The sequence below is a fragment of the Sminthopsis crassicaudata genome, chromosome 1, assembly GCF_048593235.1.
Source record: "Sminthopsis crassicaudata isolate SCR6 chromosome 1, ASM4859323v1, whole genome shotgun sequence".
NCBI classification, from domain to species: Eukaryota; Metazoa; Chordata; class Mammalia; order Dasyuromorphia; family Dasyuridae; genus Sminthopsis; species Sminthopsis crassicaudata.
In genome coordinates this window covers 469,737,864-469,765,737 of record NC_133617.1, presented here as the reverse complement: position 1 = coordinate 469,765,737, position 27,874 = coordinate 469,737,864, and the positions used below count along the sequence as shown (strand labels likewise).

The 27,874-nt window shown below is 36.9% G+C and overlaps 1 protein-coding gene across 6 annotated transcripts; it reads left to right on the top strand.

Annotated features, from left to right (window-relative positions):
- Positions 1-532: 532 nt before the first annotated feature.
- GP2 (glycoprotein 2) lies at positions 533-26,548 on the top strand. 6 transcript variants are annotated; one of them, XM_074280940.1, is made up of 11 exons: positions 533-689; positions 2,705-2,829; positions 6,650-7,090; positions 7,193-7,312; positions 10,585-10,796; positions 12,878-13,026; positions 14,124-14,369; positions 14,481-14,643; positions 15,420-15,501; positions 17,069-17,113; positions 24,582-26,548. In XM_074280940.1, the coding sequence occupies exons 1-11, from the start codon at positions 583-585 to the stop codon at positions 24,641-24,643; spliced, it is 1,752 nt and encodes a 583-aa protein (XP_074137041.1). In that variant the 5' UTR covers positions 533-582; the 3' UTR covers positions 24,644-26,548. The 6 variants fall into 6 exon arrangements, 4 of the variants coding, with proteins under 4 accessions (XP_074137041.1, XP_074137040.1, XP_074137043.1 ...); XM_074280939.1 differs by having other exon boundaries at positions 17,066-17,113; XM_074280942.1 differs by lacking the exon at positions 533-689 and adding an exon at positions 706-843.
- Positions 26,549-27,874: the final 1,326 nt, after the last annotated feature.

Below are 27,874 nucleotides of genomic sequence, written 5' to 3'. Positions count from 1 at the left end.
TAATGCTCATTATATAATAGTTTGCCCCCTTTAATCCTTCTTCCCTCACCAGACACATTCCCCAATTTTTTTTTTTTTTTTTTATTTCGATGCTGTCTCTTCAACATGTTTTCCAAATGGGTCATTTACTATAGCTGTATGTCCTTGTTATATTAGATTGCAATATTTTCTTTTGGCTTCCAATGTACTAAAGATTCCAGGACCTTCTCTCTTTCTGCAAAGGAATTAGAATCTTGATTTGGGAATTAAGTTGTAACTTTATGGGGATAAGGGAAGTGTTACTTAGTATAGAGCCTGAAAGGTGTCAGATGTTGCATTGGACTATTAAAAATATGACTAAATAGCCCACAACTCAAAGCTTAAAGAATCCACTTCCCTCAGTTCTTTCAGACATTGCCTATCTTGCCTGGGATTTAGTGTGGCCTCTTGGCACTGCTCTCATGGTCACTTCCTAGCAGTGAAATCCTTATCTCAATGTATACAAAACAGTAAGACATACTTCTTATTTCCGCCTGCCTTCTGATCTGGGGGGCCAATCAAGGAAAGCCCCGTGACAGTTTGGGAGGTCAGGTTCTCCTATGAATGCCAATAAAACCAAACAGTTTAACACAATCTGCTTTCTCAGAGAGGCTACAGTTTAAAGATTTAAGACCTTTAAGCCAACAAAGGCATTGGATTCACCCCCCAAGGTAAGCTCAATGGAACAGACTAGATTGACTCTGTTGGTCTCCAACCCATCTCTTCTCAAAAAGAATATTTTTTAGCTTCACTCATTCCTAGGAAATTTTCAGAGACTATGTGTCTCTGTATCATCAGCATTGTGGCTACTAGGTAAAATGAAAGGTGAGTTTTTTCTGTGTCTTAAAATTACTTAATATCTACAATCTTGCCCTGCCAGTTGTCTGCATATGAATTCTAACTATATTAGGAGAGATTTTTCAATTGTTCTAACGTGCTACAAGGAAATTTTGCAGAATTTGGTCTCTCATTTTTATAGAACTGATTTTTATTGCTGTCCTTCTGAAGTGGAGTCATGACTAGGTTAAAAGGATAGGGTGTTTGTCCCAAGGCTTTGCAATTTATAAGGTTTTGATAGTACTTGTATAATTAAGCAAAATAAACCAAAGCATTAACTATGTCTGATAACATATGCTTCATTCTGCAACCATAATCTGCCCTTTCTCCTTCAAGATGAGAAAGGTATTTTTACCATTGATTCTCTGAAGTTGATTGGCAACTACATTTATCAGGGATATCTTCTAATTTTATTTAACTTTAAATTCTTGGATTACCTTTGTTTATTCCTCTGATTTTGGAGCAAAAAAACTTGGGTTCAAATTTGTTATTTGTGTGACATTTTTGAAATCATTTCATCCCTCTGGACCTCAATTATCTTATCTGTTAAATAAGGTAATTATACTAGGATCTTGTGACATAGGAAGAAGTTGAGTTCTACTACAAAAGGTTCATTCAGAATTCTTTTGTACCTTCAATACTTTTAAGAGTTTGTTTACTTACATGTTACTAACTACTTGGAAGGTTGTAGAGGTAAAAGAATGAAAAATTTAAAGCTATAGTTTTAGGAACCACTGGGAAATAAAGATAAATTAGAAATGAAATGATAATGGTTAAATGGAATTTGACAAATCTCATATTTACTCAACTTTCTGGGACATAGTTATTCTATCAATCAATATGTCAAGAGGTATTTATTAATGATCTACTGTGTGCCAAGTACTTTGGTAGACATTGGAGATACATGAGAAGTTTATATTTTAATGGGGAAAACAAGGACACAAATAAATACACATGGCATGATATAAAGTAAATAAGTTTGCAAATATTTGCAAAGTAATTAAATACAAGGTAGAAATTGGGGGATCAGGAAAGGCTTTATGTAATGATAATGCTTGAGCTATATCTTTTAAAATTTATTATCTTATTTTTAATTTATAGAATAAAACAAGCAATTCTATAACATAGCATAATAAAAATATGTTTGCACATGAAATTGTTGATGTATTGATTGATATAATAACTGCATCCCAGAAAGCTGAGTGAATGAGAGACTTGTCTATAAAATCCCATTTTACCATTGAGTATCATTTATTGTTATTTGGCAATATCATATATAACTCGCTTTTCTTTTTAAATATATGATAAAGTTATCATGTAAATTTCCCTGCCTTTTTTCCTTCCCTTCCCTGAACCTCTTCATAGAGGTGGCTATTAGGCATAAATATGTATGTAGATATATGTATATATCTATGCGTATATCTATACATATACATGCACACATATGTATGTATATACATAGACACATATCTATCTATCTATCTATCTATCTATCTATCTATCTATCTATCTATCTATCTATCTATATCTCTATATATTCTATTTACCAGTCTTTTTCTGTGGCTTACACAGAAGGATTCTATATAGCAAAGGTAAAAAGAGTGTTTTTCTAGGCATAGAAGATGGTTAATGCAAAGGCATAGAGATGTGAGATAGAATGTTAAGTATGAGAAACACAGAGAAAGTGAGTTTAACTTGATCATAAAGAGTAAGAGGAAGAGTAAAAGGGTGGGGTTTGGAAGGAATTCAATTTCTAGAGCAAGCCAATTTTCAGTGCCTGTCACATGATCAGCAATAATATTCTGCTTTATTAATTTTCTCTTCAACCTGCTGTTTTTTCTTCCCACAGCTATACAAAAGTTCCCAGGACTGTAGCATACGAAGAAGCCTTAGGGATCAAGATGAAGAGGTTCTACCTCTTCTTTGTGGTCTGCACCTGCTACTTTTTCACTTTGGCATTTGCAACCCAGAAGCGTGAGTGTTACCTGGTATCTTGGATTTATCTAATCCAATATGATAATCTGGCAAGGTTGATTAGGATGCCAGGTAGAACATGGCATAGAGACATAGGGGGAGAGTAGATTACTACTATGGATAATGAAGAATTGTAGATTAAAATTTATTTATGAACTGATGATGTCTGAATGCAGATTGAAACATACTGTTTTTCTTGAGGTTTTTTTCTTAGTCTATGTTTTCTTTTATTACAACTATTTATGGAAAGATTTTGCATGATTATATATATATATATATATATATATAAATCAAGTGTTAAAATTATTTTATATGTAACTGGAAGAAAATAACGTACTAGATATGAAGCTGGAAAAAATTACTTATGGACATCAAGCTAGTTCCTTGAGTAATCTTCAGATGCTGATTGAGAGTCACAGCTATTTAACTCCATATCTAGGTCCTTCCCCCCCCCTCCCCCCACAGCTTAATAATATTTTGTTTCTCCAAATACATGTAAAGGTAGTTTTCAACATTCATTGCTTGAGATTTTGAGTCCCAAATTTTTCCCCCTTTCTCCCTTCCCCCATTTTCAAGATGGCAAACAATCTGATATAAGTTATACGTGTATAATCATTTTAAACATTTCTATATTAGTCATGTTGTAAAAGAAAAATCAAAACAAAAGGAAAAACCACAAAAAAGAAAAAAAACTAGTGAAAATAGTATCCTTTTATCTACATTCAGTCTTCATAGTTCTTTCACTGGATGTGAATGGAATTTTCCATCCCAAGTCTAATTGGATTTGTCTTGGATTACTGTATTGCTGAGAAGAGCTAAATCTATCATAGTTGATCATTTCATAATCTTGCTGTTACACTGTACACTGTTCTGTTTTCTCAACTCAGCAACAATTTATGTTTTTCCTCACTTTTCTGAAATTGACTGGCTCAGCATTTCTTATAGAACAATAGTATTTATTCACAGATAAGTTTTTAAAGATGGCTTTTATAAGGAGCAGCAAAAGGCCAGAAGGTAGGAGGTTTTAACCTGGGCTGGAAGGGTATGGCATAATTCAAAAATAACATAGGCAATTACAGTCTTTGAATGGTGTAGCAGGAAGAGCAAAGATTAGGGAGTCAGAAGGCCTGGATTCTAATTTTGTATCTGCCATTAAGTATGCAGTCTTCAACCAAGTTCTTCTCTTTTGGGGCCTCAGGTACATTGATAAGATAATGAGAATTAAAGTCTCTTTTAATTATAATTCTGTTAGAATATTAAGCCCTAAGAATTGCTAACTTTTATGAATGTCTCCACAATGATTCCATCATCCATTGGTTTACCTAAATCTTTTTTAAATCATCCATTTTATCATTTTAGTACTATTTCTGTAAAGTACTTTTTATTTATAATAGGAGATAGTGTAGCACATTGGAAAGAACAGTGGGATAGGACTCAGGAAACCTGGGTTCTGAGTCATAACTTTGTTATTAACTTTTTGGGCAAGTCACCCCAAAACTTTGAGTTTCAGTTTGCTAACATAGGGGATGTTATTGAATCCCCTAATAGACCTCTTTCCAGCTCTGAGAGTGAAAGACTCTAATCCTTCCTATGCACTCTGTCTACTAGAGCTATGTTGATAACAGCACCAAATTGAAAAGAGAACTCATAAGATTTAGAGCTGGAAGTACTTATCAGAGTATCTGGTACATTGTACACAATTAACAAATACTTGTTCCCTTCCTTTCATCCTCCTTCAACTCAATCATTTTACAGACCATTAAAGGGAAAGGACTTTTTCAATATCATGTAGATAATTATATAGTAAATAAATATAACAGTTAAAGAGCAAGCCCTGGAACAAGAAGACCTAGGTTGAAGCTACCTTTGATGGCATTGACTCATGTAACCCTGAGCAAATCACAACCTCTCAATGATCCCAGTTGACCTAATATGCTGCAGAAAAAATAGTGCCAATTTTTATTAGTCAAAGACATTTCCTATAATAATGAAATCACAGGTGTGGCCACTGCCATAAAATAAATGTAAAAAAGGACAAAAGCAGAATTTAAATACAGTCCTTTTATATTATAGCTTTTTATTGACATAACGTATGCATGGGCAATTTTCAACATTTTCCCTTGCAATCACTTCTGTTCCAACTTTTCTCTTCCTTCCCTTCACTCCCTCCCCTAGATGACAGACAGTCTTAAACATGTTAAACATGTTAAAATATATCTCAAATATGTGTACATATTTATACAGTTCTCTTGTTGTACAAGAAAAATTGAATTTAGAAAGGTAAAAATAACCTGGGGAAAAAAGAAAAAACAAAAATCAAGCAGTCCACACTCATTTCCCAGTGTTCTTTTACTGGGTGTGGCTGGTTCTGTTCATTACTGATCAACTGGAACTGATTTGGATCCTCTCATTGTTGAAGAGAGCCACTTGTTCCTCATATAGTATTGTTGTTGAAGTGTATAATGATCTCCTGGTTCTGCTCATTTCATTTAGCATCAGTTCATGATTCTCTAAGCCTCTCTGTATTTATCCTGCTGGTCATTTGTTACAGAACAATAATATTCTATAACATTTACATACCACAATTTACCCAATAATTCTCCAATTGATGGGTATCCATTCAATTTCCAGTTTTTAGCCACTACAAGAAGGGCTGCCACAAACATTTTTGCACATACAGGTCCCTTTCCCTTCTTTAAAATCTTTTTGGGATATAAGCCCAGTAGTAACACTGTTGGATCAAAGGATATGCACAGTTTGACAACTTTTTGAGCATAGTTCCAAATCACTCTCCAGAATGGCTGGATGTATTCACAACTCCACCAACAGTGTATCAGTGTCCCAGTTTTTCTGCATCCCCTCCAACAATCATCATTGTGTTTTCCTGTCATCTTAGCCAATCTGAGAGGTGTGTGGTATCTCAGAGTTGTCTTAATTTGCATTTCTCTGATCAATAATGATTTGGAACACCCTTTCATATGAGTAGAAATAATTTCAATTTCATCATCTGAAAATTGTCTGATCATATCCTTTGACCATTTATCAACTGGAGAATGGCTTGATTTCTTATAGAGTCAATTCTCTGTATATTTTGGAAATGAGGCATTTATCAGAACTTTTAACTGTAAAAATGTTTTCTTCTTCCCTTCTAATCTTGTCTGCATTAGTTTTGTTTGTACAAAAGCTTTTTAATTTGTAAATCCAGTATTCGAACTCCAAAATCAGTGGTGTTTTTATCCTTATTCTTTTCTCTACTACAACTTGTTAACAATTATGTAGTGTTTTTATTATAGTGGAAGTCCTGACTAAAAAATTAGAAAGTCAGTAGGTCATGGATATCCTGACGAGTCTGTTCTCAACCCCATAATTATTTAGTTGATGGTTATTGCATCAAAAGAGACTTAATATACAACAAATAGTATTTATTATGAACCAGGCTCCATTCTAAACCCCCCAAAAAGAAAATTCACAACAAATAGACAGTAGACTCTATCAATAAGCATTTATTCTGTGCCAGGCACTGTGCTAGACATCTAGGGTAAAAATACAAATAGTAGAGCAAAATCTACTCAACAAAAAGTTTCCATTGAAGTGACTAAAGAAGGAGAAAAGGGAGGAAAAATAACAAATTAATATATAAGTATATACAGAATAAATTTAAAAAGAAAAAATGCAAATAAATTCAAATCACAAAATAGTTTGGCAGGAAGGGTACTAGCAATTAGGGGAAAAGGGAAACCAAGAGAGAGTAGCCATATAGCTTTATTCCAATCAGCCAAAAAAATAATGTTAACATGAACCTGCTTCTTCATTCCATTAGGTTCAGCAAATAGTCTTTTACCTAGTTCCTACAGAGTGGACTTGGACTGTGGAGAACCAGGAACACCGACAGCCCATGTGTGTTCTGATCCCTGTATTAACTACACCACGCTTGTTGAAGCCTGGAGAAGCTTGAACCAAACAGTTAACAACAAGATCTGTGATGTTGATAAAGAAGGCTGGTATCGGTTTTCCGGTCCAGGTGGGGTACGGATACCAGAGAAATGTGTGGCAGTTAATAGATGTGGCACAGATGCCCCAATGTGGCTGAATGGGACCCATCCATCAAAAGAGGAGGGTATTGTTAGTCGCACAGCCTGTGCTCATTGGAGCAATAATTGTTGCCTCTGGAATACAGTGGTGAAGGTGAAGGCTTGTGCTGGGGGATTCTATGTCTACAAGCTAAATGGCACTCCTGAGTGTGACCTGGCGTACTGTACAGGTAAGCAGCTGGGAAGTGGATTACTCTGGTGCTCTTGTTAGTGGGAGGCTCATGAACCCCTCTATCAGTTTGACCTCCTCTTCTCCTAACCACCTATTGTAGACCCCAGCACTACTGATGAGCCTGAGCCAACATGTGATCCCAGCTGTCCCCCTCAAGAGGAATGCCAACTTGTCAATGGCACCTGGGGCTGTCACTGCAGAAAAGATCTCAATATTTCTGGTAGGTACAAGTATGGGAAGACTGGTGGGAAATCAAAGTTCTTTGTTTATTCTGGTTATGGACAGAAGGTGGACATTATAAGTAGGAAAAGAATGGTTGTTGGGAAGAGTGGAATGGGTGATCCATAACATAGTATAGGTCAGAGTCAAAGCAAGATAGAGAGTTCATCAGTCAGGTAACAAACATTCATTAAGTGTATACCATGTGCCAGGCTATAGGCTAAGATCTAGAGGTATAAAACATGGCAAAAACACTGTACCAGTCCTTAAGGAGCTCACATTCATAAACTTAGCAAGTGAGAATAGTATTTATGTAGCACTTATACATATTATAACATTCAATCCTCACAGCAACCTCATGAGGTAGATTCTGTTATTATCTCCATTTTAAAGATGAAGAAACTCAGGTTGAAAAGTTAGGTAACCTTGCTCAAGATCATGTTTCTTATTATTTCAGACCCAAATTTGATTTTGCTTGGTAAAAACACTGGACTGGTTTTTCTTTTCAGACAATTTTATAGGTGAGGAAACAGAGGTAAACTAGGAGAAGTAACTTGCTCAGAGTCATGTAACTAGTAAATGTCAGAAGCCAAATTTGAACTTAGGAAGATAAGTCTCTCTGACTTCATTGTGTCACCCAGCTGCTCCCAAGACCACATAAGTACTAAGTATTTGAGACTAGATTTGAACTTTCTAGCTATTATATTACTTACAAAGTAGATAAAAAATAATCTCAGAGGGAAGACACTGGAAGGAGGTGGAATCAATGTTAGGGAGGGAAGGAAGCATGACCCAGAAAAGATTCTTGTAGGAGGTAATATTTAAGTTGAATTTTGAAGGAAACCAGGGAAACTAAGAAGTAGAGGGAGAGGAGAAGAGAAAGAGAGAAAGGGTGAGAAAGAGAGAGACAGAGAGAGATAGTGAGAGAAAGAAAAAGTGAGAGAGACAGAGAGACACAGAGAGATAGAGAGAGAGAGCTAAAGATTGAGAGAACAGAGAAGAAGGGACAGGGGGGAGAATAACAGCAAGGATCTCAGGTATAAAGAATAATCATTAAATGCACTTATTTGGAAATGTGTTGGAGAGGGAGAGTAGCAGAATCATTCAGTGCATGAAGGAAAATATAGGAATGAAAAAAGTTAGGGAAAAATAGGAAGTATCAAATTGTGATAGGTCTTAAATGACAAACAGCATTTTTGTATTTTATCTTGGAAGTAATAGAGAATTACCAAAATTTATCAAGTAGTGGGGTTCAATGGTCTGACCTGTGTTTTTAGATAAATTACTTTGACATGGGAGAGGAGGATGGACAGGCAAGTATAATAGCAACAGCTAGTGGGCAGGGTGAGGTTGTCCAGTTGTTCTCTCCCACCTGAGATTTTTAGGAATAAAAACCCAGAGGCAAGTTCAATCATTCCTACAATGCTAGACTGAGTCTGATTTTACAGCTCTTATCATCACTTGCTCCATTCTGATATTCAAAGTACATTTATTAAGTACCAGCTATCTACTGGATACTGTACTAGAGTACTAGAGATATAAAGTCAATACATACATATGTGGTATGGATATGCAACCAAGACACATGCTCCACCAACACTGATGTAAAGCAAAATTAGGAAGAGAGTTTTCCTTTCGTGAATACTCTGTAGCTTTTCAATATGCTTTAAATCAATAAAATGACAAGCAATTTTTTAGAAGTTTACTATATGCCAGTAGCTGGGCTGGGAGCACAAAACCAAAAGTGAAACAATTCATGCACTTAGCGTACTTAAGCTCCTTTGGATTATCGTTAGCTGATTTTGTATTCTCATTAACTGACATTGTGCCTGGTACACAGTAGACACTTATTATTGCTTGTTGATTGAAAAAAAGAAAGAAAGAAAAACATTGAGAATATGTAAAGCAACCAAGGAAAAGAAGCTAGGATACCTTAACTTCCTGGTTTTGCTGGATCATTATTTTGGAACTTTGACTAGTAGCAAGGTTATCCAGTATCTTTTTTTTTTTTTTTTTCTTGCTTCCTCACCCTTTACTTCTGTCAAAGTGATGAGAGTAGTATCTTCCATCTTTCCATGAAGGAAACCAGAGAAGTTAAGAAACAGAGGGAAAGAGAGAAAAAGAGAGAAAAAGAGGGAGAGGAAAGGAGGGAGGGAGGAAGAGACAGTCAGAAACACAAAGATAGACAGAGACAGAGAAACAACAGATACACAGAGAAATAGAGAGACAGAAAGAAACAGAGACAGAATTTTTCTGCTTTCCATATGCGAAAAATATTATTTTGTAGTAAGTGTTACAGCGAAGTCTTAAAGCCAAGCTTTTTCATTTTGTCCTGTCCAATTCTTTGTAACCCCATTAGAGGTTTCCTTGCAAAGATACTAGAGTGGTTTGCCATTTCCTTCTCCAGCTCATTTTACAGATGAGGAAGCCAAGGCAAACAGAGTTAAGTGACTGGCCCAGGACCATACTGCTAGTAAGTCTCTGACACCAGATTTGCACTCAGGGAGATGAAACAATCGTCCTGGTTCCAAGCCCGGTGCTCTGTGCACTATGGCACCATCTAGCTTCCCCTTTTCATTTTGTAGTAAGAAAGAAAATGGTTTTATTTAAACTATTTTTTGTCCCATGTTTCCAATACAAAGGAGATGGGGATATGTGTTTATGCTCCCAAGTATTTCATTACAAAGCATAGAACAGTAGAAAAAGCCTGGATTTAGAGCTGGAGAACATGGGTTCACATTTTAACCACTTGTGTGATGATCTACGACAAGCTACTAAGCCACAGTTTACTCATCTGAAAAATGGGAAGATTACAGTAAATGACTCTTAGATGACCTGAGAGGTCCCTTCTAGATCTAAGCTAAATGTCTATTTGCACATTTCTTGATTTCAGATTCTAATTTAGAGCCATTGTAAACTCCCAGGAATTGGCGTTTTCACTGACTGTTCCCCATCTGGGGAAATCTCTTGCTCCGCCTGTCCATCTTATGCCCTCTCTGACTTCCTCCAAAGTTCAGAAAAAATCTTACCATCCATAGGAAGCTTTCCTGCTCTTCCTTATTTCTAGTGCCTTTTCTTTGTGGATTATTTCTAATTTACCCTTGTTTGTACATAGCTGAGTGTGTATTGTCTCTCCCATTAGACTGTGAAGCACTTTGAGAGCAGTGACTATGTTTTTTTTTTTTTTTTTCTTTTCTTTGTATTGCTTGCCACAATAGTAAAATATAGTGCTTAACAAATGTTTATTGACTGGTAAGTCTGGTGACTTTTCAGATATTGACAGCTTGCGCCCTCTACTGAAATGTGGAGCCAATGATATCCAATTGTCTCTGGACAAGTGCCAACTGGAGAGTGTGGGGTTAACAGGACAGATATTTGGGTACCTCCAAGACCGAAACTGCAGTGGGTTTTTGAAGACAAATGAGAGGAACTCGCTGACAGTGGTGAGCCCCACACAGGTTGGAGCCTGTGGAACAATTCTGGAGGTAGGCTTAATTCAGTTCTTTCTTTTCTAGGAGATAGAAAGAGACCAGAAGAAGGCCAGGTCTGATGTTTCCTGTCTTTCCCAAAATGATATTCTATTTTTTCAACAACAACCATCCATCCTCTACTCTCCATTAAAAACATATTGGATGGCATTCTAGTGTTTGGATCTGTCATCTCTGAAAGTAAAGTCAATTCTCTGTCATGGGGAAAGATAAGTAATCTTTCCTTTGTCAGTCATTGAATAAGGTCTTCATAAGCTTATTCGAACCCACTTCCTGTCAACAGAGTATTTCTTGGGCCATTCTAAATCTTGACCTCCAATTTTGGTTGGGTTGCTGAAATCATTATCTTACCCTAAAATGGTAATGGTAACAATATGTATGATTAATTTTTTTACAACATCGGGGGCAAAGTATGCTTGACAAACTATGGAGTTGAATTTGCATTATTAATAATTTCTCCATTACTTTCTTAAGTCTAGACAATCAACAAAATAACAAATCATGCCTTAATTTTTAGTGTTGGGTATTTCAGAGGTATAAATCTGACACTCAAAATGTAACGATTATATTTCCAACTGGTTGACTTGTCTCCAGCAAACTTCTACATTGCTAACATTTTTACAACACTTTAATGTTGGCAAAGTGCTTTACATAGATAATGTCATTTAATAAAGACCTTGCCATAGAGGTGACCAAAAATGTGAAAAAGTTTACTCCACATTTAGTCCTTGAAGACTAAAAGAAGTGTTTTGTTTGTTTGTTATTTGTTTGTTTGCTGAGAGGCAGTTGGGGTTAGGTGACTTGCCCAGAGTGACACAGCTAGTAAGTGGTAAATGTTTGAGGTTAGATCCCAACTCAGATCTTTCCACTCTACTTTCCACTGTATCATCTGCTACTTCTCAGAGAGTTTTTAGGGATATGTGGACTACATTTAGAATTAAATTCACTTCATCCCCATAAATTACACTGATGACTTTCAAAATTGAATTTCCAAGAGAAAATACTTCAATGAAAAGCACTAAGTTAAGAATATATATACTCATGGGGGCAAAGGGAGCAGCTAGGTGGCGCAGTGGATAGAGCACCAGTCCTGAAGTTAGGGAGGACCTGAGTTCAAATATGGTCTCAGACATTTAACACTTCCTTAGTGTTACTAGTGACTTAGTGACTTCCTAGTCACTTAACCCTAATTGCCTCAGGAAAAAGAAAAAAAAAGAAAGAATATACTCATGGAAAAAATCCAAATTATGGAAGAAATAATGAATGAGCTAAATGGTGCAGTGGATAGAGTACCAGGTCTGGAGTCAATATGACTCCTCTTTCTGAGTTCAAATCTGGCCTCAAATATTACTAATTGTGTGGCCCTACATGATGTTTGTCTTGGTTTCTTCATCTGTAAAGTGAGTTGGAAAAAGAAATGGTAAACCTCTTCAGTATTTTTGCCAAGAAAATCCCAAATGGGGTCTTGAAGAGTTGAAAACGACTAAACAGCATGGTTTTAGCTATACTTTAATTTCATTATTTGTTAAATGAGGGAACTGGATGATTTAGACAGTGACCTCTTACTCTAAAATCCATCATCACCATTCAGTAATCACTGAAAAAGATGATGATGATGATGATAAAAAAATAATAGTGATTCTAAGTCTTTGAGGAACCATGGAACCGTGATGTCTTTTTTTTTGGTTGGATTTTATAATGTCCTCTAAAAGAAGCAAATAGTATAAATATATTTTTAAAAAAAAATTTAAATCAAGTAAAATGCCTTAAAAACTTATTGAGAACTTCCTGTTGTACCTTCTGATAAATGAATGATAAAACAAATATATGTTTACACACTCACGTATATACCTGCATATTTGTATATGATGGTGAGGATAAGGAGCAATCTTTTAAGATGGAAACATAAAAGGTAATATATACATATATATATATATATATATAAATACATATATATACATATATATATATATATAAAAGGAAGAAAACACCATTATGACATTATGAGAAGTGCTGAAGCTGTTTTCATTTGTTTAAACATAACTCTAGTAACACAAAATATTTCTTTTTCCCCCAAGAGAAATGAAACTCACGCTATTTATAAAAACACCCTGACCTTGGCCAACCAGTTCATCATCAGAGACAGCATTTTCAAAATTAACTTTCAGTGTGCCTACCCCCTGGATATGAAAGTCAGCCTCCAAACAGCCACGAAGCCCATTGTCAGGTATGACACTGGAAGTGTTGCTTTGGTGAATGGTGTAATCTATCAATATTTGTAGTTGCAATTTACAGCACAGAACATGTGTATAGCATGGATGGCACTCTTTGTATATCCTCATTTTCTCTGGTGGCAAGAATATTACCACTTTCCCACTGTCAGGAGAATGTGAGTCAGGGCTTAATTGTGTTTAAAATTATTGTGTCACTTTTTCCCCCACTTATGACCAATGGTCCCATTTACAATCCATCTACACCCAATTTATCTTGGCTAGAATTGAAGAAATAGCCTAAAGTTATGGAATAGATCATTAAGTGCCCGATTTGTTTCAGATGCTAGGGATACAAAGGAAGGTAAAAGACTCTTGAAGCGCTCATAACCTAACGGAGTGGCAACATGCAAACAAGTATATGCAAAAAAACAGTATACAGGATAAGTAGGAAATAATCAATAGAAAGAAAATACTGGAATTATGAAGGATTAAAAAAGGTTTCCCATAGAATGTGGAATTTTATCTGGGACTTAAACCAGGAAAATTAGCGGGTAGAAATGAGAAGGACGAGCATAGGGAAAAACCAGTAAAAATGCTCAAAGCTATGAGATAAGTGTCTACGGGACAGCAAGGAACCACTGGATCAAAGAATATGTAGAGTGTATAATGTGTAAGAACATTGGAAAGGTAGGTGTGGGAGTGGGATAGGTCTAAGCTAGATAGCCCATAAAGAGATCAACCTCATAAAATTTTGGCTTCATAAAACATTGACTTCAAATGTGTTTTACCATTGGAGATAACTCTGAGTAAAATTCATTCTCATTCCTCTCTGGTTGGTAATGACCCCCTTCCCTCTACTGCTTATATCAGTTTTGTTATTTATCTCTAATGCCTTTGTCATACAATGATGCATATTATAATTGTCTTTGTGGCTCAACCCCAACTGACTGTAAGCTTCAAGGCATTAATATTGTATTGTCTAAATGATATGTCTTCCTTATGGTTTATCACAGTAATTTGCACACAGTTGACTTTTATTAAATATTTGTTGAATAAGTAAATGAATGAAAGATAAAAGGCTGTTGCTTCTGACATTATGGTCTTGTTCCAGTGCTCTGAACATTAGTGCTACTGGCTCAGGAAAATTCCTAGTGAGAATGGCTCTCTTCCAAGACAAGAATTACACAACTCCTTATGAAGGTTCTACTGCTGTATTGTCTGTTGAAGCCATGCTATATGTGGGTGCCATTTTATATCAAGGGGACACCTCCCAGTTCAACCTAGTGATGCGGAATTGCTATGCTACACCCACTAAAGATGCAACTGACCCTTTGAAGTATTTCATCATTAGGAACAGGTATTTGTCACTTAATGGTTGTTTGAGGGCAAAACTAAATTTCAGCAACAGGACTTGGGCCATCTGGGTCCTTCTAGAAGTGTAACCTTACCGGTACTGTCACCCTCACAGCTGTCCAAACTTATATGATTCAACCATCAGAGTGGTGGAAAATGGGGTGTCTTCACAAGGTCGCTTTTCAGTTCAAATGTTTATGTTTGCTGGAAATTATGACCTTGTCTACCTGCACTGTGAAGTTCATCTATGTGACAAATTGAAAGAACGATGTCATCCAGTAAGTGCATCTTGAATATGATTGGGTGTCCATAATCAGTGTGCAGGTATAATATAAGCTATACAAATCACACTAGAGTGATGGGGTCCTTGCCTTTAGAAGCTTTGCTAAATCTGAAATAGTTTAGGATAACCATTTCCTTTGGGTGTTTTTCACTCCACTTCCTGTTGAGATTCCTTTTTTTTTTTCCTTAAGAGAATACTGAAGAACAAAGGAGGTTATCTTAACCCATCCCAGTAAAGCAAGAACACTGTCTGTGGGAAACCACATTTAGGATTTTAGACCTCTGAAGAGGAAGTGTTAAATAAAAGGAAAATGTATATTTAATTTAACATTTATGGAAACCCAGGAGGGTGGGGGAATATTTGGAAATGGGAAATGGAAATCATAGCTTGGAAAAAGTATGCTTATTTGAAGAGAATGGATTGGAAAGGTAGGGAGGTAAAGGAGGTCATGCATCATGGGGTGGATTGGAGGAGTGGTTTGGAAGGCATGAGTCTGAATTTGATACAAAATGTTGGAGATCCAATTGAGGTCACTTTGACAAAGACTACATTTCAGACAAAGATATTACATGAGTAGCATAGAGGTATATTTGGGTGAGTAAAAAGGAATAGTGGAAAAGCTAAGAAAGGGAAACTTACACTATTCTGAACGATGAAAAACATAAGTAATGTGTGACTGCTTCCAAAGTTTGTGCTACTGGGGTCAGGGGCAAATGTCAGTTGGAAATTTTTGTTAGAAATTCATCTGATGGGAATTTCCCACTCTAACAGTCTTGCTCTGGAGCTCAACAACGCAGTGAAGTTACAATCAACACATCTCATGTTCTGAATTTGGGACCTATTGCCCGGAGAGGTAAGAAGAACTTAATAATGATGAGAGTGTGAGGTCATCAGTAATATCCTTGGAAGAAAGATCCAATTAACTTTCTATTTGGTTAATGGATTTGGTGATTAGGTTATTATTGGTGACCTTGGAAAAAGCACTTTCAATAGTAAGGTGGAGGGACTGGGGATTATATGGTAGGGGTTTGGGAAATGAGTAGATGGTGAGGAAATAAGTCATTAAGACAGAAAAGAGAGATGAGAGCTTAAATGGAGATCAAGGTCAAAAGAAGGAGGGAAGCAACCACATCATATTATTGGATAGAGAGGAAGAAGTAAGAATGCAAAAGAAGGATTGGTTAGTAGAACACAGTCTGAAACATCAATGATAACTTTGAAGAGTAAAAGAAGTTAAGAAAAGGCAGTAAGCATATTGCATAGTAAGGGGACTTGTGCATGTTGTAGGGGGATACAGAAAGCTTTACCTTAATATGCTTATTGGTTAAGTTTGAGATTTTTAATTTTTTTTAATTCAAAAAAAATTTAGGATTAGTCCATCTTCCCATGTTCATGCCTCTTAGATTCTTTTACTTCTTAATCAACTACCAGATATGTGTCAGGGATTGTGCTAGGCTTTGGGGATATAAGACAAAAGTGAAAGAGCTTCTGCCTTTAACAATCTGGTTGGGAGAGACAATGTGTATGTATAAAGTTACATAAAATATATACAAGACAATTTTTAATTGTGTGTGGGGGGGAGTTAGTAGGGAAGGTACTAGTAGCTTAGACAAAGCTGGGAATGAGGAAAGGTTTCGTGTAAGAGGTACTGAACTTTGAAGTAAGACTTCTAAGAGAAAGAAGTAAGGAGTACATTCTGGACAGAGCAGACATCTTTAAAAAGGCAGAAGTGGAAATCAAGTATTATGTATAAGTAACAGTAAGAAGTCCAATCTGGTTAAGCTATAATGTATATGAAAAGGAATGATGTGTTTATTATACAGTAAACTTTTCCATGACTGAAAAAATAAGCTGAGTATCAGCAAAACAGTTTATATTTGGTCCTTGAAATAATAGAGAGCCCTCAGCATTTATTGAGCTAAGGGGTGACTTGGTGAAGCTTGCTATTCAGGGCTTTAGGAAGATGACTTTGTTGCCTGTGTGGAAGACAATGGATTGGAGAAGAAGAGAAATGTGAGGCAGGTAAATCAATTATGAGGTTATTGCCATGGTCCAGGTGGAAAATAATTAGTGTCTGAACTAGGAAAGGATCTGAGAAGAGAGAAAGTGAAGGATACAAGGATGTTGTTGAGGCAAGATCTAGAAACTGAGGGGCTACATGGGATAAAATGGAAATGGTCTTTCATTACTTCATATCAGAAAGAACCCTTGGGGGTAAGGGGAAGTAGGAAACAACAGGTAATTTCTCTTAAGTAGGTTCTGTTTTAAAGCTTTGAGCTGTCTTGCCCTTCTCTTGATCTAAATGTGATAAGTCACATAATTTTCATTATTCCATCATTTTTCATACTATTACTCTTCAGAAATAGAATGAATCAAAGGCTATAGGAACCTGACACTCAACTTTATATTCTTGTTAGTAGATTCCTCATCGGTCCCTGTCAAAAGTGGATCCACCAGACCCTTAGGTAAGTTATTTCTTTTGTTTTCCCTCCTTCACTTTCTCCTTGTCTCCTTCCCTCTTTGTCTCCCTTCTTCTCTTATTACCTCCCTTCCTCCTTCCTTTCTTCCTTACCTCTGTAATAATGAATTACAATAAGGAATATGACTATAAGGAAACCTGAAACCCAATCATAAGCTATGCAATTAGAGTACAATAAAAATCACCACAGCAACTAGTTGGCTCAGTCTGAGTTTGGAGTCAGAAAATCCTGAGTTCAAATGTTGCCTCTGCCACTTACTAGCTATGTTACTCTTGGCAAATCAATTGACCTGTATTTGCCTTAATGTACTGGAGAAAGAAATAGCAAACCATTCTGATATCTCTGCCAAGAAAAAAACCATAGACAGTAGTGATATGCTATGATCCTTGAGGTTACAAAGAGTCAGACAGGACTGAATGACCTGAAAAAAAAATCACCAAGCAAGTGCAATAAGATGGCAACCTGCCAATACATCCTGCTTAACACAGAACATAGCTACAACAACTGAGACAATATTATTCTATAAAAGTAATGGCCAAACTTTGGAATGGATGATTCCTTTTGAAATCTCCTTCTCTGGAGATCTTTAAAGTCAGAAAAATCTTCACAATGGACTAGGCTATTGGTATAGCCAAAAGTCAGATGGGCTGAGTAGACAAAATATATGGTATAGTAAGATAATTGCTGAAGTGAGTTAGAGGGGAGCTGGGCTTCCCTCAAAATGCAGCTTCTCACTAGCTGGGTAGCACTGGATAAGTCTCCTCTTCATTCTGGACTTTAGTTTTCTTACTTGTAATACTAGAGAGCTGTAATTGATGATTTCTAATTGCCCTCTAAGCCAAGGATTCTTTTTTTTTTTTTTTTTTATTAATTTTATAATTATAAAATTTTTTTTGACAGTACATATGCATGAGTAAATTTTTTATAGCATTATCCTTTATATTCATTTTTCCAAATTTACCCCTCCCTCCCTCTACTCTCTCCCCTAGATGACAGGCTATCCCATACACATTACATGTGTTACAGTATAACCTAGATACAATATATGTGTATAAATCCAATTTTCTTGTTGCACGTTAAGTATTAGATTCTGAAGGTATAAGTAACCTGGGTAGATAGACAGTAGTGTTAACAGTTTACATTCACTTCCCAGTGTTCCTTCTCTGGGTGTAGTTGTTTCTGTCCATCATTGATCAACTGGAAATTAGTTGGATCTTCTTTATGTTAAAGATATCTGTAATCTGCCCTTCTGTCAGTTACAATTACTAGTCTGTCCTAGGCCCAACAGAGTACCTTTGACTACTGACCTTTGCAGTGTCAATTCTACCCGGCTCGCCTCCTCTGAGGCCTTAAAGGTCTCTGGCCACGATCTCTTGAATCTATAGTTTAGTAACCAGTAGCGCACTCAAGAACAGCCACGTGTAATCTTAAAAGCCTTTATTATAACTACTCACATAATGCCCTAACTGATGCCCTGACTTGTTGGTTCCCTAGTGAATACCTGGTCTGAAGATCCACATGTTCACTACCAGACTTCTTACCTCTCTCGGCTATTCATCAGCTTTGCTTGGCCATCCCAGGCTAGGGAGCCAGGTTAAAGAGAGCGACTGCTCTCTGCAGTGGGCTTACATAGGGCCTGTGAGGTCACACACACAGCCAACCAGTGAGAGAGCCGTCACCCATTACGAAGCTATCTCATTATGGCCAGGATCCCACCACAGGGCAGTCCTATATCCACAGAGAATACTTCTGGGCTACTCAAATCTCCTGTTGCGCTGTGGCGCCGCCCATTTAAAGGGCCCTTACAATTCCCTTCTCTTGTTTTGCGGGAACCGCACATCTCATCAAGCTAAACTTTTAGCACCAGCTATAGTTCACTTGATCCATGAGATGACAGAGTGTTATGCCCAAGGAGGTACAAAGCAGCAGATCAGTAAACAGAAGTATGACAATGAGAACTAGGCTCAACAGTGGCCAAGTGTTCAACCCATTCATTAAAGTCATACTCAATAAGCCAAAGAGGTTGGATGCCAATGAGGTAGGATGTCAACACTGAGGTGGGAAGTCAACAAGGTAAAACATGACAATTCTAGTTAGCAATTAAATATCAGTGAGGTAGGTCGTCACAATTCTAGTTACATTTATCACAACTCTAGACCAATTCTAGCTTATCACAATTCTCTATTGCACTTGTCACAATCCTAGAGCAATTCTAGTTTCACAGGTGCACATAAGCAAAGTCATGTCCAGTAACATTGTCTCAATAACAATGGCAGGTGGGTGTGTTGGTTTTTCACCCACTAATTTAAAAGCATAGTCCTTCAATAGAAAGCATAGGGCAAAGCCTCTCCCCAGGCCACCATATGGCAAGTAGCCACGGGAGGAGCAAGCAGGCCCATTCTCCATTTACAGTCTTTATATTGCATGTCACCCAAAACAGTCCATTTCAGCTACAACACTGGAACTGTCTGCTGTCTCTGGTGTCATGGTCATGAGGGACATTGCTGCCATCAGCGTCTGGAGGGCTGCTGACATCTGGCTGTGTTAGACAGAGAGCGAACAGCAGTCTCTGGAGACAACAGCACATTACATGGCTGGTCCCTCTGGACTGTTGTCTGGTCCTTCTCTTGGACCCCCAGGTCACAAATGTCTCTGGTGGGGATGAACTCTGCTGCTGGATCTGCACCTAGGAAAGAATGCACCCGGGGCCCAACTTGGGCCTTTCCAAATCACAGTGGAAACAAAGTTGTTGTCAAAAAGATTAACAAAAGAGAGACAAAAGTTAGTCAGTCTGTCACTTAACTGCACTTTCTGTGTATGCCCGAAGTACATTGCTAAGATAAAATGCAAAGAATTTAAAAATGTAAAACCAAAATAATTTAAAAGTGTAAAACCGAAATAGATAAAAAATGTCAAACCAAAATAACTTAAAATATAAAATCAAAATAGTAATGTAAAATCAAAATACTTTAAAGATGTAAAATCAAAATAACTTAAAAATGCAAAATCAAAAGAATTTTAAAATGTAAAATCAAAATTTAAAAATTGCAAGCAATTACATATATGAATTGCCACATCTTGTGCATATCCCAAAATTCCCTTCTCTTGTTTAGAAGAGATATAGTCTGTGCAGTAATGACTTTACTAGTAGGATTATAAGAAATGCCAATGGAATGGGCAAAGTCAAATTCAATGCAAAAACACCTAAAGGCAAAATATTTGTAAGCCAATCCATAAACTGTCTTAAATGCATGTGAAATTTCTACAAGGAAAAATGGTTGATCACATGTCTAGCTGCTTCTCCAGATTGGAATGAAGCCATAATGTCCATTGGTCTTAAAACATTAAATTTTAAACCATAAGGGTTTTGTCCTATAAGGAGTATAGGAGAGTGAAAGAAAGATAAGCTGTGTAGCCTTCTGCATGCTCCTAGCTTCCTCTTTAATTATCACAATTTGCAAATATAAGACTCTAACAGCCTGATTGTAAATGATTTGAAGGTCCACTCTGAAAATGGACATGTAGGATATAATATTTATCTGAGCACTTTCTCACTTGCTCTTGAAGTTCTTAAAATAGCTGATACCTTTTCAGTGGTCTGCCACTCATACAGTTAATGAAAAAAGAACACTCGGCTATATCCCTGAATTCTTTTGCCTAAAATTAAAGTTTGAGTTTCTGATACCGAATTGTACTTCAATAAATCTGATATTACTTTTCCTCCTGGGTCAAAGATCACACACTGTCTATTTATTCTAGTGATTAAAACAGCAATTTTCCAAACCATTCTAAACATAAACACTGTTTTATAAGTACTCATAGGGGGTTGGGAAATCAAGCCCACCTGTGGAAGTGGAAAATCCACGAGGTAAGAAAAGAGGAGTTCCAACTCTCCAAAGACGATCCTAGTCGTTTTACAAGTAAAAAACTCCACTCTAACTGCAAGGTCTTATCCCTGTAAGGTTTCTTAGAAATTAAGTGAACTGTATTTTAAAATTTTTTCTGAATATTATAGTCAATAGACCACAATTCCTTTTTGGCTTGGGCCATAAAGCCTACTCCTGTCTTTTGAAATGAAGACACAGGAGTTTTGAATGGATTAATGGGCAGTGCTGATGATATTATCGCCCCTTCCTTTTCCTCCTCCCCCTTCTCCCTTGGCCCACAAAGGTGGGGCTGAGAGAAGGGGATCAGGAATTGGAAAATTCCCCAAAGGCTGATTTAAAATCCAACCCAAGCTTTGCACATAAAAAGAACTAAACCTCTTCTCAAAGGAAGAGTAATCAATAGATTCCTTAAGACAATAATGCACAAGGTAAACCAACAAAAGAAGAATTTCTCCAACTGAAGTCCATGTGGTTCATTTATTTCCCTCCTTAGCTTCAGCCACTGGTTTGAACTCTTCCTGTTCTATCTGTAGTAACCTAGCTTTTTCTTCTTTCTCTATTACCTGTAATTTAACCTGCAATTCTAGTAACTCTTTTTAATTGTTTGTCGTCCTATTTGTAACTCAACTTCTAGTTGTTGCATTTTATACTTTATACTGTCATACAAACACTAGGTTGCTCCCTCTCCGAGCTATATTTAATGGGTGTGGGGATAGCCTTCTTGGAGCTTGATTACAAGCTTCCTGCTGTTCTTTAGTGGTGATCTTTGTTAAAAGATATTCCATCTGGCTCTTTAGCCTATTTATATAAGCATTATGTTCAACTGTATCCTTGAGCCTGATCCCGGAATTACCTGGATCCATATTGCCTCTCAGCCTTCCCTCCTAGGCAACATTTCTACTGAATCTTTCAGAATCTTAATTCTGAATATTAAATATTAATTTTCAAAACCTGATAATTTCTGATTCATCCACTTTCAGGCGCCATTTGTAATCTGACTTCCTGGCAATTACTAGTCTATCCTATGCCCAACAGAGTACCTTTGACCACTGACCTTTGCAGTGTCAACTCTACCCGGCTCGCCTCCTCTGAGGCCCTCAAAGGTCTCTGGTCATGATCTCTTGAATCTATAGTTTAATAACTGGTAGCGCACTCAAGAACAGCCATGTGTAATCTTAAAAGCCTTTATTATACCTACTCACATAATGCCCTGACTTGTTGCCCTGACTTGTCAGCTCCCTAGTGAACACCTGGTCTGAAGATCCACATGTTTACTACCAGACTTCTTACCTCTCTCGGCTTTCCATCAGCTTGGCTTGGCTACCCCAGGCTAGGGAGCCAGGTTAAAGAGCACCAGATTAAAGAGAGAGACTGCTCTCTGCAGTGGGCTTATAAAGGGCCTGTGAGGTTACACACACAGCCAACCAGTGAGAGAGCCATCACCCATTACGAAGCTTTCTCAATATGGCTAAGATCCCACCACAGGGCAGTCCTAATATCCACAGAGATTACTTCTGGGCCACTCAAATCTCCTGTTACACTGTGCCTGCCCATTTAAAGGGCCCTTACAGATATCCACTTATCAGAATACATCCTCATGCAGTATTGTTGTTGAAGTGTATAGTGATCTTCTGGTTCTGCTCATTTCACTCAGCATCAGTTCATGTAAGTCTCTCCAAACCTCTCTGTATTCCTCCTGCTGGTCATTTCTTACAGAACAATAATATTCCATAACATTCATATACCATAATTGACCCAACCATTCTCCAATTGATAGGCATCCACTCATTTTCCAGTTTCTAGCCACTACGAAAAGAGCTGCCACAAACATTTTGGCACATACAGGTCCCTTTCCCTTCTTTAGTATTTCTTTGGGATATAAACCAGTAGTAGCACTGCTGGATCAAAGGGTATGCAGTTTGATAACTTTTGGGGCATAGTTCCAAATTGCTCTCCAAAATGTAAGCCAAGGATTCTTAATCTTTTTGTACCATGGATCCTTTAGTTAGGCTAGTGAAGCCTATGGTCCCTTCTTAGAAGGATGCTTTTAAATGCATCAAATAAGATTCTTAGAAATACAAAAGAAATCAGTGGTACTGAAATACAATCATCATAGGAATAATAATAATAACAACAATGAAATCAATGTCATAGACTCCATGTTAAAAAAACAACAACAAACTTTGCTTTAAGACCCTCTTTTCTTCCCCTTGTCTCTCTCTCTCTCTGATTCTCTTTCTTTCTCTCTCTCTGCCTAACTCTGACTCTCTCTCTCTTTCTCTCTCTCTGATTCTGATTCTCATTGTCTCTTTATCTCTCTTACTTTCTCTTTCTTTTTCTCCAACTCTCTCTGATTCTTTGACTCTCTTGCTTTTACTCTCTTTCTCTATCACTCTTTCTCTGGATGAATCATGCTTTTAAATTGTATGAAGGAAGGTTATATGAAAAAGAAAGTAGAAGAGATAGTGAAATAAGAAAGAATTAAAAGAAATAGGGTATATGTGTGTGTTTATATATATATATATATATATATATATATATATATATATATATATATACATATATATATATATATATATATATATATGTGTGTGTGTGTGTGTGTGTGTGTGTGTGTGTGTGTGTGTGTGTGTGTATACATACATATTTGTGTGAGGATGGGGGTGTACAATAAGGGAAAAGCACTGAAATTAAGAGAGACACATATTCTAATCCTAGCTCTGCTGCTAAGCAGTTACTTGGCTTTGGATTAGTTCCTTAAATTCTTGAAGTCTCCTTTTTCTTGTCTGTATGCTGGGCACAAAGCCTGCCTATCTTCTATTGATGCTATAGGGATATGAATGAGCCAGGATGGAAGTGGAGAGAAACCTCAGAGTCTTCATTTCCTTAGTATCAGCACCTCTTCTTCAACTTACAGTCTTTAAGAGTTGCCTAGGGTCACTGAGAAGTGACCTGAGAAGTTAAGTGACTTGTAACTTGAACTAGGTCTTTGTTATCCTGAGATTATCCTTCTATCCACTATAGTACACTAGCTTCAGGTCAAGAAATCTGAGAACATATTGCTACTCTGATTGTTCAGTCATTTCAATTGTGTCTGATTCTTCTTAAGCCCATTTTGAGTTCTCTTGGCAGAGATACTGAAGTGGTTTGCCATTTCCTTCTCTAGCTCATTTACAGATGAGAAAATGGAGACAATTATGGTTAAGCGATTTGCCCAGGGTCACACAGTAAGTATATGAGGCAGGATTTGAATTCAAGAAAATTAGTCTTCCTGACTCCAGGCCTGGTACTCTCTGCACTATGGTACCACTTTGCTGTGTCATGTTATAGAGCCTTGAAAATTCTGAGGCTAATTAAGTATGAGATATACAAATATAGGTGATATACATATGAGAGGGCACGTCATATTATCCTCTCTGACTGTAGTGGATGCATCCTTGTGGCTTCAAGTTTATTCAGAAGTTCTTTTTCTTCTACCTCTGTGCAATTATTATTGGGAATCCAGCTTATCCTTAAAGCTTGAGATCAGAGGAGAATAACTTGACATTTTCTCTTTTATGTTTCAGGGTTCCTAATGATCGGGCCAGGGATGCTGCTGTCTATCCTTGGAATTTTGCTGTTCCATTAATCTAGCCAGATATCATGTCCTTGGCTATAGAAATGGTACTCTCTTCTATCAAATGAAGTTTGTGCATCCTGGATATTACCTTTTAACTCTCCAAAGAAAATAGAAAATATGGTTTAGTAATAGTTGTGAAGTAGGGGCAAATATGTAGTATTTCTCTCTTTTAAAAAAATTAACAGAATTAGTCAGTGCCTTTATCTTATTTCTCTTTCAGAGAGCCTTACATATTTATTTTGGTCTGTGCCTCAATGAACCTTAAAAGGAGGGCTCTCTAGTGCCTGGTATGGTGGGAAGAATCTGGATGTTAGAACAAGGCTTTATCTCAACCTTGTCCTGAATCTAGAAATGACACAAGGGTCTTCTTATGTTAGTCCTTAGCCCCGATGTGGAGGTGGGCTGAATTGTTGACTAGAGTTGCTTGATTATGGATACAGAGATCTAAGTGTGAATTAATGGGCCAGTTCCCCTTGATGCATCCCCATCTACCTCACACTATGAAATTTCCTTAACCTGAGATGTTAACTGGTGATCTAGGCTAGAGCTTAGAGAGCTATGAATCACCCTCTCCACCCCTCACAAGCACCCTAACCTCCAATTCTGGTTAACAAGATAGAATAATAAATAGCTACCAAAGTGGAATCCAGCCTGATTCTAGGGGAAAGTTTAATAAACATTCATCAAGCATATGATCCAAGTGGCCTGAATGGGCAGTGTTCATTGCTCTCAAAACCTCCAAAGGAGAGAAAGCAGTAAAATATAATAGTGTTGAATTTGAAATGACTAGATTTGTTTTTTCACTTGGGGCAGGTATAGAAGACATGTTTCTGTTTCTTAACATGTAACCTCAACCCAGACTCATAAACGCAGACTCTGCAAGTCTCAGTTACCTTAGATACAAAATGAGGACATGAAAGCAAATACTTATAAGACATATTCCTGTAGCAGCATCTTGAGAACCAAAGTTCTTGGTAGAACTTTCCTGGTCCAGGAAAGGTTAACATAATCAAATAGGAGCACAAACCATTTCTCTGGTGGCGTGGGACATCTGAAAACAATTTGCTTAAAAGCTGAGATCTAATGGTGGGGCTAGGGGGCATGGGGGGGATGGGAAATGATTCAGTATAATATCACTTCCTGTCATCACGTGATTTATAATAACAATGATAAGAAGACATGTTTACTACAAAGTGCTTTAACAAAAGTTCATTTGAATCTAAAAATAGTGTTATTAGATATGTATTGCAATTCTAATATCCATTTTACAGATGAGAAAACTGGGGTTTTCTTGGGGGTTATACAGTATTGGAATGGGAACCTATTCTTTAAACTCCAAGTTCAATGTTCTCCTGACCACACCACACTGGTCTAAAGGAAGAATTGGCTGGAGTTGTGTCTTTATGATGCTTGTATTCCTGGACACATAGTTCCAAACCACTAGATGTCCTTCCTCCTTTCTCTATTATGTCATCCTTCTATTAAAATAAGTATCCCTAGGAGTGGCTTGATGGTGCAGTGGATAGAGCCCCAGCCATAGAATTAGGGGGACCTGAGTTCAATGCATCCTCAAACACTTAATTCTAACTAACTGTGTGAGTTGGGGCAATAGTCCTTCAAAAATAAGTAAATAAAAATAAATGTTCCCTCACAGGCAGCTGGGTGGTACAGTGGATACAACTTAGGACATGCAGTCAGGAAGAACTGAGTTCAAATTCTACCTCTGAAATTTAATGGACATTTGGCTTTGGTGTCACTTAGTCTTTGTCTCAATTTCTTCATCTGTAAAATGAAAATAATAATGCTATTATTATAATAGGTACTATCTACATCATAGAGTTGTGCCAGCTATTATTATTAAATTTGCTTTTTTTTCCTCCAAAGAAGATGAGGGAATAAAAGCTTCCACAATAAGCAAGGGGTACAACTTGAGGCATGGTGTCTTTATTTTTTCTTTAGTTTCCTTTTATGTAAAATTTGAATAATGTCTGCCTTGCCCACGTTGCAACACTGTTGAAAAGATCAAATGAGAAAATTCATATGAAAGAACTTTGAAAAGTATAAAGCATTCTACAAATACAATGTATTATTATTATTATTTCCCCCACAATAGAATTGTTGCAGGAGGCCATCAGCTCTTCTTACAAAAGATGAATGCCATAGCTATGGCATGATTAATGGGATGCCTCCTACCAATCTAGTTGTTATTGTTATCAGAATTTTATTCTTAATAAAGTTAATAATAACAATGGCTTGTAGTAATGATAAAAAAGTACAGTAAATTCAGTTCTTTTTATGCAATTGCATTATGTAACACTGGATTTATAGCAAGAAGAGTTTTTAAAATCATCTAGCTTCATACCCTCACATTATAGATAAGAAAACTGAACCTGAGAAAGATTAAATGATTTATCCTAGGTCACACTGAGTGATGATTCAAATCCAGTCACTTTGATTCAAACTCTACCACATTCTACTTCCTCAGCCTTCTCTCTTTCCTTTTTTGCACTGGCACTTAGGAGGGGTATTTTCTTTTAGATACCTTGTGATTTCCAAAGTAAAACTTGAAGGGAATAAATGAAAATTTGACTTTTTTGAATACAATAAAAATGACTATTTTCCTGGTCTGCCATCGAAACTCACCCACACCAGTCTTGACTGGACAAATTCTTGGCAGCATCAAGAAGAGTCCAAAGTGGTATTATCTGCTCTCTCAATGCCACCTACTGGCTTGCATTGGAAAGTTCCTTCCCCAAAGATGACAGACATGTTTCTGTTTCTTAACATTTAACATCAATACAGACTCATAAATTGTAAAGCTGGAAAAAACTTCAGGTAACATATAGTACAATCCTATCATTCTGAAAGCAGGAATCATGTTCATAGAAGTGAAATCACTTCTACCACAGAAAGTGGTAGAAAATAATATACCAGCTCCTATTTATTTTGTATTTCATAGCATATTAAGCATTTTCCTTGTAATGCCTTTTTAAGGTAGGAAGTTTAAAAATTAGCATCTTCATTTTTCAGATGAAGAAAATTCCAATCTCCTGACTTAAAGTTCAATGACTTTCATGCTATCCTGAATCTCTGAGTCACAGGATTTTGGATGTTGGTGACTTTTAGTCCAATACTTTCATTTTATGAGGAAATATGATTTTATGTTTGATAAGGAAACTGAGGCCCAGAAATGTTAAAAGACTTCTAAAAGATCAAATAGCTAATACGATTTGATACCAC